Source organism: Micrasema longulum, unplaced genomic scaffold (assembly GCF_059751315.1).
Source record: "Micrasema longulum isolate JH-2025_06_02 unplaced genomic scaffold, ASM5975131v1 h1tg002094l, whole genome shotgun sequence".
Taxonomy (NCBI): domain Eukaryota; kingdom Metazoa; phylum Arthropoda; class Insecta; order Trichoptera; family Brachycentridae; genus Micrasema; species Micrasema longulum.
The window spans coordinates 45,621-57,970 of NW_028279261.1; the positions used below are offsets into that span (position 1 = coordinate 45,621).

The 12,350-nt window shown below is 36.3% G+C and overlaps 1 protein-coding gene across 1 annotated transcript; it reads right to left on the minus strand.

The window, feature by feature from the left end:
- Window positions 1-7,190: 7,190 nt before the first annotated feature.
- On the minus strand, window positions 7,191-12,159 carry LOC148273048 (large ribosomal subunit protein eL14-like). The gene is made up of 3 exons (XM_088239216.1): window positions 12,127-12,159; window positions 9,289-9,429; window positions 7,191-7,584 (listed from the first exon to the last, which is right to left on the minus strand). The coding sequence occupies exons 1-3, from the start codon at window positions 12,127-12,129 to the stop codon at window positions 7,222-7,224; spliced, it is 507 nt and encodes a 168-aa protein (XP_088095342.1). The 5' UTR covers window positions 12,130-12,159; the 3' UTR covers window positions 7,191-7,221.
- Window positions 12,160-12,350: the final 191 nt, after the last annotated feature.

Consider the following 12,350-nt stretch of genomic DNA (forward strand, 5'->3'; position numbering starts at 1 on the left):
AATAATGTGACCTCACTGGGGTTACCCGTGCCGAGGACACTAAACAATACACTTTTTTGTAATGTTTTACATTTACATGAACAAAGAAGACTAACTTAAAAAACAGAGATAATTAACAAAATATTCAGACAGTTTTAAACACTACGTATTTATGTTTATAATTAATTTATATTACAAAACGCACAATGAAAAGATAAATAACCTAACATAAGCTATACACTTGTGGAGCAGTTGATTCAATATTGGTTAGGGCGAATGAGACAATTCATTTTACTTCTACCTAGCTCCACCTTCCATTTTTGTATAGCGTTTTTGAAGATTTTCTGATTACCAATTGTTTTATTAGATTGTGGAAGAGTAGGTTATAGATTTAAATTTAATAATACTCAAAATCCCTTTGTCCGAAAGTGGTTAATACTAATTTGTATTTGTTTAAGTTGTCTTTGTGTTGAGGATCTAGTGATTATATTATTTGTAGGTGGTGTATTGTTCCATATATCTCAGTCATTTATTTAAATGATGAAGTTTTATTTTTTGTAATCTTCAAATGGAAATTTTAAATATAATAACTTGTTTATTGACCGAAAAACATTACATTTTAGTATAAGCGAAACCGTTCGGAAGACTCACAGTCCTTTAAACAGTTTTCACATACGTAGAATGAGTGCAATGCTGCATCTTTCTATACTTTGTCCTCCCATCTTTGCCAAGGTGTTCCAATTTTTCTTCCAACATACTTTAGTAAAAACTTTCTACGCTCTGTTTATGGTTTAAATCTTCGTTCGCAAATGCGAAAGCATGCAAAGCACCCATCAGCATTCATAATGCTCATTAAAAATATACCATAAAATTAGAAATTAATCCTAGAAATAAATTTTCTGCAATATGCAAATTTAAAACTCATTTTGTTCAATATTTAATTTGTGGGAAATTGCTAATTTTGCATAATCATGTATTTTTAATTGTATAAAACTGACTAATGATTTGCGTGACCCATTGTTCGTAAGACAAGATAATTTAATCATACGAAAAATTACCCATGAAAAAATTATAAATATCTTAATAATTATTAATAAAAGTTTTTTTTAATTTAAATATTAGCATTCGTGTTCTTATAATATACCCAAAATATTCCATTTTGGTAGCCATTATTCAACGAGTTGTAAATAACTTATCGGGTTGTGGTCCCGTGGCTAGTGTCTTCGACTCACGGCTCAAAGGTCCGTGGTTTTTTAAAAATATTTTTTTATATAGGAGTTGCTTTATTATTTACCTTGCTTATAATATACAAGGTTTATATTTCAAAAGTGGATTTTTCTGCAATTAAATTTCTTTAAATTTATCTAAACTGTTGGGATCAGGAGGGATATACTAATGTGGGCCAATCAGGAACTTCCTAAAAGGAGAGGAAACCACTTAAAACTCTTCAGGAGAAACCGGCCTATTGACAGTTGTCAACGGGCCTTCCGTTCCACTGGAAGAGTGTTCGGCATTTCGTTCCCTAATTTGGTTTATTTTAAAAATTTCCTGCACTATATTGACCATGTATGATACTACCTCTCGTGTGAGTTCTTTATTACCTATCACCGATGAGATGTTTGTGTAATATTCATGTAAAAAGTGAATTGAACAGGAATGTTGCGTCTCATAAAATGAAATAATACAGACCAAAATGGAAACCAAGTCGTTGGAACAATAGGCATAACCCCCCAGTCTACACACGTGCGTTCCCAGAAATTCTCCCGCAGCCAGTGGGCCACATGGTGACGGTATCTACCTACTGTCTACAAAAGATTATCTTCGGACATCTATCTCCCTATGTTAACCATGGAGTTGATACAGTGCTTTATTAATTTAGTTTTTTATTGCTTACTTCTTGGCATGAACACTTGAAAAACTTACTACTATGCTCTATTTTTTGTAAATTTATTGATATCATTCTAACTTTGCTGGAATTCCACTCGTCCATGCGCTTTGTAGCTGCACAATGATTGGTTATCTAGCTTTCATATATCAACTTTAAAATACCTAAATTTTGTAAATGGCGGAAATTCCAATCCTCTATGCGCTTAGTAGCTGCAAGACGTGTTGTAATCTTACTCCTTTTTACTATTCAAATTATTTTAATTTTTTTTAGTATCATTAATACACTAAATTTATTTGTCAATTTTTAAAATGTGTAAATGGGGGCTAAATTTCTAACTGTCTATGCGCTCTGTAGCTGCAAGACGTTCTGTAATCTAGCTCCTATCTGTTATAATTTTTGATTGATCTTAATTAAAAACGAGGAACTAGAATCCCAACCGTCTATGCGCTCTGTAGCTGCAAGACGTACTGGGATATTTATTAATTGTACAGCGCCCTTGAGGTGATTTTCACAAAAATGGCGCTATATAAATTATCCAACTATATATACATATATATGTCGCATAGATCTTCACCCAGGCTTCTGCATCGCGCCTCCAGCGGTTGTCTTTGAAAGCTGAAAAAGAGGCAATGCATCAACCGGTGAGGGACATCTTGAGGAGTTTCATTGTCGCATGGGCAGCTGTCGATCTCGGAGAGCTTGGTCTGTGGTTCGAATCCCACTCTACCCCAACTCGATTCACATTTTCTAACAGTGAGTTATTTGAAAATGGCCCTCAAAATTAAATATTTAGGTAAATCATAAGAACGCAAATATTTATTTTTACTTTAAAAAAAAAACTCACTTATAGAAAATGGAAATCAAGTTGGGGTAGAGTGGGGTTCAAACCTCGGACCTCTGATCCTTGAGTCCACAACACTAGCCACGGGACCACAACCCGATTCGAAATGAAAAGTCTATCTAAAATATGTCAATATAAAATCAGTAAGGAAAAAGAAAATGATATAATTATGTATTAGGTGTTCACAAAAGTTGTCTGTTTTTTTTTTTCAAATTTAAAAATGAGCTTAAAAAGTAAAACAAAATAGTAAAAGTTTATTCTTAATTCGAAAAAAAAAATGCTCTACAAGATATTGTGTTTGCTTTTACGTTACATAAATTATTATTTGATTGCAGTCTTCAAAATGGAATGTCAAGTAGACAAAAGTTAGTATTTTCGACCTCCTCTTCCGTTGGCGTTCAATCGAAGGAATAAAGCTGCCGAAGCTGCTTGCAATATTTGCGCAGTGTGCTATGAATGTTATGACTCGAATATCTATAGGGGCCAATGTCGTGAATTGTAATATTAGAGGAAAGTAATTAATTAGGCATTTTGTGTCATAATAATGAAAACAAAGATGAAGAGCATTTTAAAGAAGGGAATATAGAAGTCTAGGCATCTACAGGGCTTATGACCTGTCATTGGATGGTTTAAGTGGCCACTTTACACACTGTGTAACATTCACCATTCTGCCCATATTTGAGCATCAATATTGATGTTTGTGAAGTTAAAGAGCTGAAACCTTTATTTATTATTATTATTATATTCAGTTGTGGCCTAGTGTGTAGGTGAAATAATTCAATCAGATGAATCTCACCCGCATAAATAAAGGTTTCAGCTCTTTAACTTCAAAAACATCAACAGATGAAAGAAGTGAAGGGATTTTTATGTTCAAATATGGGCAGAATGGTGAATGTTACACAGTGTGTAAAGTGGCCATTTAAATAATATAGATGTACATAAATACCTTGTTTTTAAAACTGTCTGAATATTTGTTACTTACGTTTGTTTTTTAAGTTAGTCTTCTTTGTTTATTCTCAAATGTAATTTAAAAAAACTAAATTGTTAAGTGTCCTCGGCACGGGAAACCCCAGTGAGGTCACATTATTTTTAGTATTAATTATAGTTTGTAAGCGAAAAATATGAATAAATAAAAATAAAATAAAAAACTAGCCAATGACATAAGCCCTGTAGATGCCTAGACTTCTATATTACCTTATCTTAAATATTCTCCATCTCTGTTGTAATTTATTATATAAATAAGTTAAATGTCGCTTCAAAAGAGCTAGTCTCTTTTTTTGGAAAGTAACAGCTTTAACATAAAAAAAAATTATAAAAATGGAATTGTATAGTAAAAGAGCTGAAACCTTTATTTATGCGGGTGAGATTCATCTAATTGAATTATTTCACCCACACACTAGGCAACGCCTGAAAAATTTATACACGGCGCCTAAAATGTTCTTAATCTCTCTTGTAATATGCCAATATAAACAGCTACCCAAGGAGTTGAATCCAGTCCTTGTCTACAAAAATTTGGATAAACTCAAAATATTGCTGATAAATCCACCTGGTCCATGAAAGAGTATAAAAATTGAAGAAAAAAATTTCAGGCGTTGCCTAGTATGTAGGTGATTTAATTCAATCAGATGAATCTCACCCGCATAAATAAAGGTTTCAACTCTTTAACCTCACAAACATGATGAATGTTTAAATATGGCAGAACAGTGAATGTTACAGTGACAGGTCATAAGTCCTGTAGATGCCTAGACTTCTATATTACCTTCTCTAAAATTTTCGTCATCTTTGTTGTCTTCCTGGGGAGTTGAATCTCTTGTTCAAAAAAATTTGGACATGCTCAAAATATTTTTCATTATGATTTTTTGGCGACAACAAATATAAATAAAAAGCATTACAACACGTGTGTACATAAAAACATCGCAACAAGAAAGGAGCTCTGCGTTGGTTTGGACATGTAGAGCGTACGGACAGCGAAAGAACGGATAAAAATATTTACAGTGCGAATGTTGATGGATGCAGAAATAGAGGAAGACCGAGAGAGATATGGCATACCCAAATTCAACATTTACTTAAAGATGGACAGGTCAAATGTCGGAATAATCGCCGCGTGTGCATGAGATGTATGAATGCAGAGGAAGCGAGACCTGTATGCAAAGGTAAAGTGGAGTGATGTGGTGTTCTATCCTCTTCGCCTACCCTTACGGGAATACGGCGTGATGGTTTTTTGTTGCACAACACATGTATGTTTATAAAATAGTTGAATACATGCGATTTTTGATTGGCAAATTTTTCGCAAGACAAATTAGTCGCAAGAAAAATATAAAATCTGACATTGATGCCACAGAATTATTGACTAATTTGTTGCAAAATGAAGGAAAATACAGTATTGAGTAATTCGGTGGCATTTTTTTATCGTGTTCTTTTCATTTGGAAAGAAACAAATTCATAGGCATCTTTACCGTACACTGCGCAAATATCGCGAGCAGCTTTGCCCCTCGAAGGATGTCAAAAATGCTCTTTAATCTACTTGACATTTCAATTTGAAGGCTTGTAATCAAAATAATATCATAATCATCCCCTTTCCGCGCCTAATGGTGCATAGGGCACTGCATTGGTACAAGAATCGCAGCATATCTTAATCATTTTAGTTATGTAAAGGTAAGATTATCAGTCTTACGCTTCAGGTCAGTCCAGGGTTGGTATTCTGAACGGAATTGCGCACTAAGAGATCGCTCTGTTAGCGTGTATTTAGACGTAAATACGCGTTAAAAAGGGGAATTATTAACCGGGCGAATAAATGAAATATCTATAATTTTCAAAAATATTCAGGAGAGCTGAAATACGTCTAAATTTCAAGACTTTAATCCACAAACTAAAATATTTTAGTGTTGCTTTTCAATAATTAATTACCATTCTAAATGACACTGATTTTTTTTTTTTGCTGCGTGTATTTACTGAAATATTAAGTAAAACTTTTGAAAACTAAAACAAAGACAAAAATACAGATGGTCCCTTCTGCCATCCGAGTACCCAGTTAATTTAAGCTAGCAACTAAAATTCCAAGTGTCCGAATTATATAATAAATTGGGTCATAAAAGGTTAGGTTACACTAGGTGCTCGCTCAAGAATTAATATACCGATCGTTCCGAATAATTCGTAAATCAAATTCGTATTTTCGAGACGCCATTTTCAATATTTGTTTTCGCCACTTAATATTTCAGTCAGCTATAATCAGTATTTTCGACACCCTTAGTTTGAATTTAAATTAGATGGCGGCCTCCGTGGTGTAGTGGTCAAGACGCTCGATTCACGCACGGAAGGTTCCGGGTTCGATTCCCGGTGAGAACACAAAAATTAAAATGTGATTTTTCTCAAGCCTGTGTGCTCTGTGATGTAATTCACCACTGTAATTAGGCCTCCTGGCCTGTTGTGGTGCAAAAAAAAAAGTAAAATGTAATGTAGATCAATAATGTTCCGAGTATGTCCAAATGAATCTCACCCACATGATAAAGGTTTCAGCTCTTTTACTTGACAAAAGCCAACAGATGGAAGAGTTGAGGAAATGTGGATGTTCAAACATAGGCAGAATGGTGAATGTTACACATTGTCTAAAGTGGCCTCTTAAACCAGCCAATGACAGGTCATAAGCCCTGTAAATGCCTAGACTCCCACATTGCCGTCTCAAAAATGTTTTACCTCTGTTGCAACAAATTTAAATTATATTAGATCATTTAAATACTACCCGTTTAAAGTTAGTTTGCTACGTACGCTTTTGCGTTCAGAATACCACCCCTGCGGTGCTATTCTGAACCGCTCTTGCCGCTGTAGAAATCACTTATCTTGCGTATTTTGTATGTAAATACGCGAGATAAAAGTGTTCTCTATGGCCGCGAGAGCGGTCCAGAATAACACCACAGGGACTATGAAATATTATAGTGTAAAAACATCATCATCATTCCCTTTCCACAGCTTATGGTGCATAGAGCACTGCATTGGTGCACCAATTGCAGCGTATCTTGAGCATTTTTGTTACATGAAAGTAAGTCCAGGGACCATGAAATATTCTAGTGTGAAAACACCCTTTCAAATAAACATTTTGTATTAACCATGTCGGGAATCGAACCCGAGACCTCTCCAATGGTAGGCAAACACGCTGACCATTACACCACGGTGCCAACAGTGTAAAAAAAAAAAACACTTTTATAAAAAAAAGTATTTCATGTCATCCTTCTCGGGAATCGAACACGAGACCTCTTGCATGGTAAGATGTGCTGACCATTACACCACAGGCTGACTAAATTATAAATGCAATGTAAAAAAGCAAATGCAATATCTTGTAGAGTAGAAAATCATCATTACAACTTCATTTTATTTTACTTAAGGTGCTCATTTTGAAATCTGGAAAAAAAAGACAGACATAAATTATGTCAATACATAAAGGTATCAAATAAATTGAAATATATGAATAGGAATAAAAGACAAATGTAGATTTTAAATTTATTTATATTAAAACATTTCACTTCTTGGCGGTTTTCTTCTTGGGTGCGACCTTTTTGGTGCGCGGGGCCTTCCTGGGCTTCTTGGGGATGCTCTTCTTGCCGAAGAGGGCGCCGTTCTTGGCCGCGCGGTTGCGCAGCGCCTGGAAAGCGGCCGTGCGCAGGCGGTTGCGCATTCTGCGCGCCTGCTGCAGCCTGAAGCGGTCCAGGTCGCTCATGGCCGCCCGCTTGTCCTTGGCCTCGAGGCGCTTGGCCCACTTGGTCTCCGCCCACAGCTCGCTGGTCTTGTTGGCCTCCCAGGCCTTGCGCACCACGCGAGTGGAGCCCGAGTAGGGGAACTTCAGGCGCAGCTTTGTCAGCTGCAGCTGGTTGATTCTCAAACCCTGAAAAGATAATTACACCATTTGAAACAAATGTGAATACATCCATTTTAAGTGAGTAAATCGACTTCTGTTTGGGCAACCAATTTCTATTTACTTTTATTTATTTACTTGAAGGCAGTTTATTACACAGTGTTTGAGACATAAGTCCCAACTCCATGGGACTAAAAGTCCTGTGTTGAGTTGGGACGAGCTAGGGAACGTTTTAACCTTTTTAGGAACGTTTTAACCATAGAAAAAAAAGAGTATAATTTGTATAAAGATGAACATGCCGGAGGTCCTGAAATACAAGTTACTACTGAAGAAAACATCCATAAAGTACACAATTTAATTGTGCAAGATCGAAGGATTACTTTGAGTCATATTGTCGAAGAAACAGGCTTTTCGTACTCAGTCCAAAATATAACATCTAATATTTTGGAGGTCAAAAAAATTACTGCAAGATGGGTCCCCCGAATGCTTTTGCCAGTTCAGAAGCGCGCTAGAATGGACATTAGTCGACAACTTTTGGACACCTTTCGAAAGGATAAAAAATCTTTTTGTGATCAATATATCACAATGGATGAAACATGGGTTCATCACTACGATCCTGAGACCAAACTGCAAAGTAAAGAGTGGCGGCATCCCGGTTCCCCACCTCCTCGCAAATTTAAAGTTGTCCCGTCCGCCGCCAAGGTTATGGCTTCAGTGTTCTGGGATGCTCGAAGATTACTGCTCATTGACTACCTGGAAAAAGGAGCTACTATAACAGGCAACTACTATGCGCAACTTATAGTTAAGTTGCGTGAAGCTGTTAAACAGAAGAGACGGGGAAAGTTGAGGAAAGGTGTTCTCTTCCATCGGGACACCGCGCCAGTACACGAGTCCCTTGTTGCGATGACCGCCATTCATGCTGCACGCTTCCAAATTGTGGATCAACCACCATATTCGCCAGACTTAGCCCCTAGTGACTTCCGGTTGTTCCCAAAACTGAAGGAAAATCTGAGGGGTAGAAAATTTTCAAGCAATGACGAAGTGATGTCCGCTGTAAACGAGTGGTTTGACTGTTGAGCTGTTGGCAAAACATTTTTTTCCAATGCGATCGAAATGTTAGAGCACCGATGGGAAAAATGTATTAACCTTCAGGGGGACTACGTTGAAAAATAAAATAATCAGAATTAACATGCGAGTATTTTTTCTGAGTCAGGGGTCAGCCCTCGTATGCATAGAATTTTTAAAAAACATGTACCTTTTATGAAATTTATCAATAAAAAAAATAAATATATAGACTGTTGACTTGATGCATTCTGTCAGTGTACGCCTTGATATATTGATGACACTTATTATGAAAAATATTCTTGATAAATTTAGTTAAAAAAATATAATGTTATTAAAAGTTTATAAGATTTTATGAACCAACTTAATAAAGCATAAATAATTATTTGTTTATAAATTTGTATAAACCCCTTTAACTTTAGAGTTCTACGTCAACCGGTTTCGAGGTTACTTCCTCATCCATAAGGACAGAACTATACGATATAAAATATTAACAATAATATAAATACAAATTTATGAACAAGTGAAAATTTTTTTTCATATTAAAAATAAATTGATCAAGTTAGTCTATGAACATCTGCTACAGGAAATAATCAGATCTCGCCACCTTACTGTCGATTAGATGGGCTGTGAAGAAAAACAGTCGGACCAAAGGAAGTGGGAGTCGGTTACCTTTCTCTGCACATTGGAGCAGGGTCCGTCAACCAGTACTCTGGTCTGGTCAATGACGTCCACGATGGTGACGAGCTTGCCCTTGTCGGGACCGTCCGACACCAGGGCGACGCGCCCCGATTGAACAAAACGCTGGAAAGGCTGCAACAGAAAACTATTGTGTTAATAGGTTAATGTAGGTGTAGCTGACGTCATAGTCCTTTCTTTATTATTGTATGTTAGAATAAATGTTTTAATCATTATTATAATTGTATTTAATATGTAACCTAGTATGTATGAGTCTGCGAGGCTAATTTAGGGTTGCCATATTTTGCTTGGGTCTGATCGGGACGTTCTGGAATACGGATATGTTGTAACAAAAAGGGGCAATTTTATAACGAATTATCAGAAATATAATAAAAATGTTTTTCTTAGATTTTATGTGGTGCTTCTTGCGGAAGAAAGACGGCTGTCCATGTTTTTTCTATGATTCCAAATTAACATATTACTGCAGTATTGATTATACAGTCCCTGGCAGCAGACAATATTTTTTATCGGTCCTTTTCACTGGGCCAACACCAAAGATATAACTTTTTCCATTATAGTTTTATGAGCAGGAATGGAACTAAAACACTCGCTCAATTTCAAAAATTTACAAAAAAAAAACATTTTTCTTTCACAGAACCTATCAACTTTCACTATATCGAGGCAAGATCAGCTTCTATAAAGTTCTTAAGATATATTAATTGCTGAAACCATTTGCCACCTTATTTTTACATTTATTGTCCGTACGGCTGTGATTTTTGTTGATTAACAGCGTTGTACTGTGCAAGTTTAAATCGGGACATTATAGGCTTCATCGGGACGTCGGGACAGAGGGCTCCATAACGGTGACAGTCCCGATATATCGGGACGGATGGCAACCCTAGGCTAATTCCGTGTCTAACCGGCTAGCGGCCCTTTCACGTCCACTCTAGTCGGCGCTCGTTTGTGCAATGGAGGAACGGGGTGAGGGTCAGGGCTTATACGTCGGCTACAGGGCGCCTATTTACGTCGGCCGCTTGGGAGAATACTTGGCAAGAGTGGGGGGCCAGCACCATTCCCATACCTAAGTTAACCGTAGGGTCAGATTTTGTAGCCTTGTATAAATATGTGCACATGTGAGAAATAAAGATATCGATCAAAAACAGAATTTGCAGAAATTATGATAGAAGATTAAATAATATAAATCTTTCGTTAATTGGATGAGAGTTGTAATATATTTTCACTACCTATTTAATTAAATGATTTGCGATTGAGAGTGATATTCATTATTTTTGAATTAAATGTTAAACACTCTCTTTTAACTCTACTCTGCCCGATTACTTCGCCACTTTGTCTTCAGATCTTCACTGCACCTTTCCTGGACTCAGCCGAATCCAGAAGTGGATTTACAACCTGCTAGCCGCCACTGTCAGCCGACAGTATTTTGAATAAATATTCATACCTACGGGCTACTGATACCTATCGCAGCTCGCAGTAGAATACCAGCGCTTTGCCGAGATTTTACAGTCTCACAATTCTTTATACGAGGCGGAAACGCGTCTCGTACAGTAGGAGATAAAACATTTGGTGATCAGTGGAAGGTATCTCCCAGTTATAAGATGTAATTTTGACAATAATTATAAACTCTCTAGTCGCATTATTGAATATACTAAGAAAAATCCATTTGGATAATTAATAATAGTAAATATTAGTGGTTCGAACCGTCAGTAGGGTCGCAGTGAGTCACATCTTGCTTAGAGGGTGTGATTCTATTAAATGCTGCGAATGCCCAGTTGCATTCCACCGGCAACACTACTGGCTAGTCCTACTCGTTAGCGTCCACGTCGCGAACCCCGGGCAATGGGATCACACTCGTAACTGTGTGATCACAGCAGATAACGAGAATGAAGGGTGAGTTTCTGGCGCCTCCGAACTAAAACCAACCAGCTAAGGTAACCCTGGCAGAAAAATCCACCAGAGAAGGCAACAGAAAACCACTCTGGTCATCTCCCTAAGGCAAGTACATCCAACAAGCAGTTGTCCTGGCCTTGGAGTAGCGTAGGAGCAAGATGCTTTCGCTGTAGTGATCGCAAACTTCCGTAACTCAACTTGTTGTAAATAAATGTGAAACAGTGTAAAAAGATGCGACATACAGCTTTGAATTCACAGTAAATAGGCACAGACAGTTAAGTCTTTTTTACTATATTTGCACGGCAATGTTGACGCGACAATGCTCATTTTTCAGAACATAATTTCAAAATTTCGTTCTATGAAGCATCATCTCTATTGAATTATACCTCAGTGGTTTGAAAAATTTTATTTGTTATAAATAAAAGTTTTTTCGAGATTAAAAATAAAAATTAGGCGAACAATAATTTTGCAATTGCACAAATATGGCAACCGATATTATCTAAATAAGAATCTATTTATATAAATATTCTTAATAACAAAAGAACGATGCATCCACGAATGAATTTGATCTATAATACTAAATAATAAATGTCAGAAATTTGACAAATAGTTTGGGAGACAATTCATGTACTTAATTATGTGCAATAACCAAGTCGGGGGCATAATGATTGCAATATTTCACTCCGAGAAATAAAAAAACTGACGTAAACGAAGATTAAAACATATTTTGTGCCGTATATGTCACCCGATCACACGTCGTCATAACCTCAACATTTTAGATGCTCAATTTTGGCGTGTAACTTTGCACAAAACACTGAAATAACTCCACCGACACATATTGTTTTATTCGATCGTGTATTCGAAGTAACTAGACTGCAGACAATTGAAAAAACAATGTTAAAATATCAATTTATCAAAACTCACCATGTTGTCCGCGTGAAAAATTTAATAGGAAGGAAACACGCCGAAAAATGACAATCAGAGTTGCCAACAGAAAAAGTTCGAAAAATATATTTTATATGGCTAGTGTGTGCCTACGTTGTGAAATGTAAGTAAGTAAGTACTTCGATTTATTTATTTTTTTAATTTTGTGGAATATTTTTGACGGGTGACATTTATTCGGAGATTTTATTCATTTCAAATTTTAA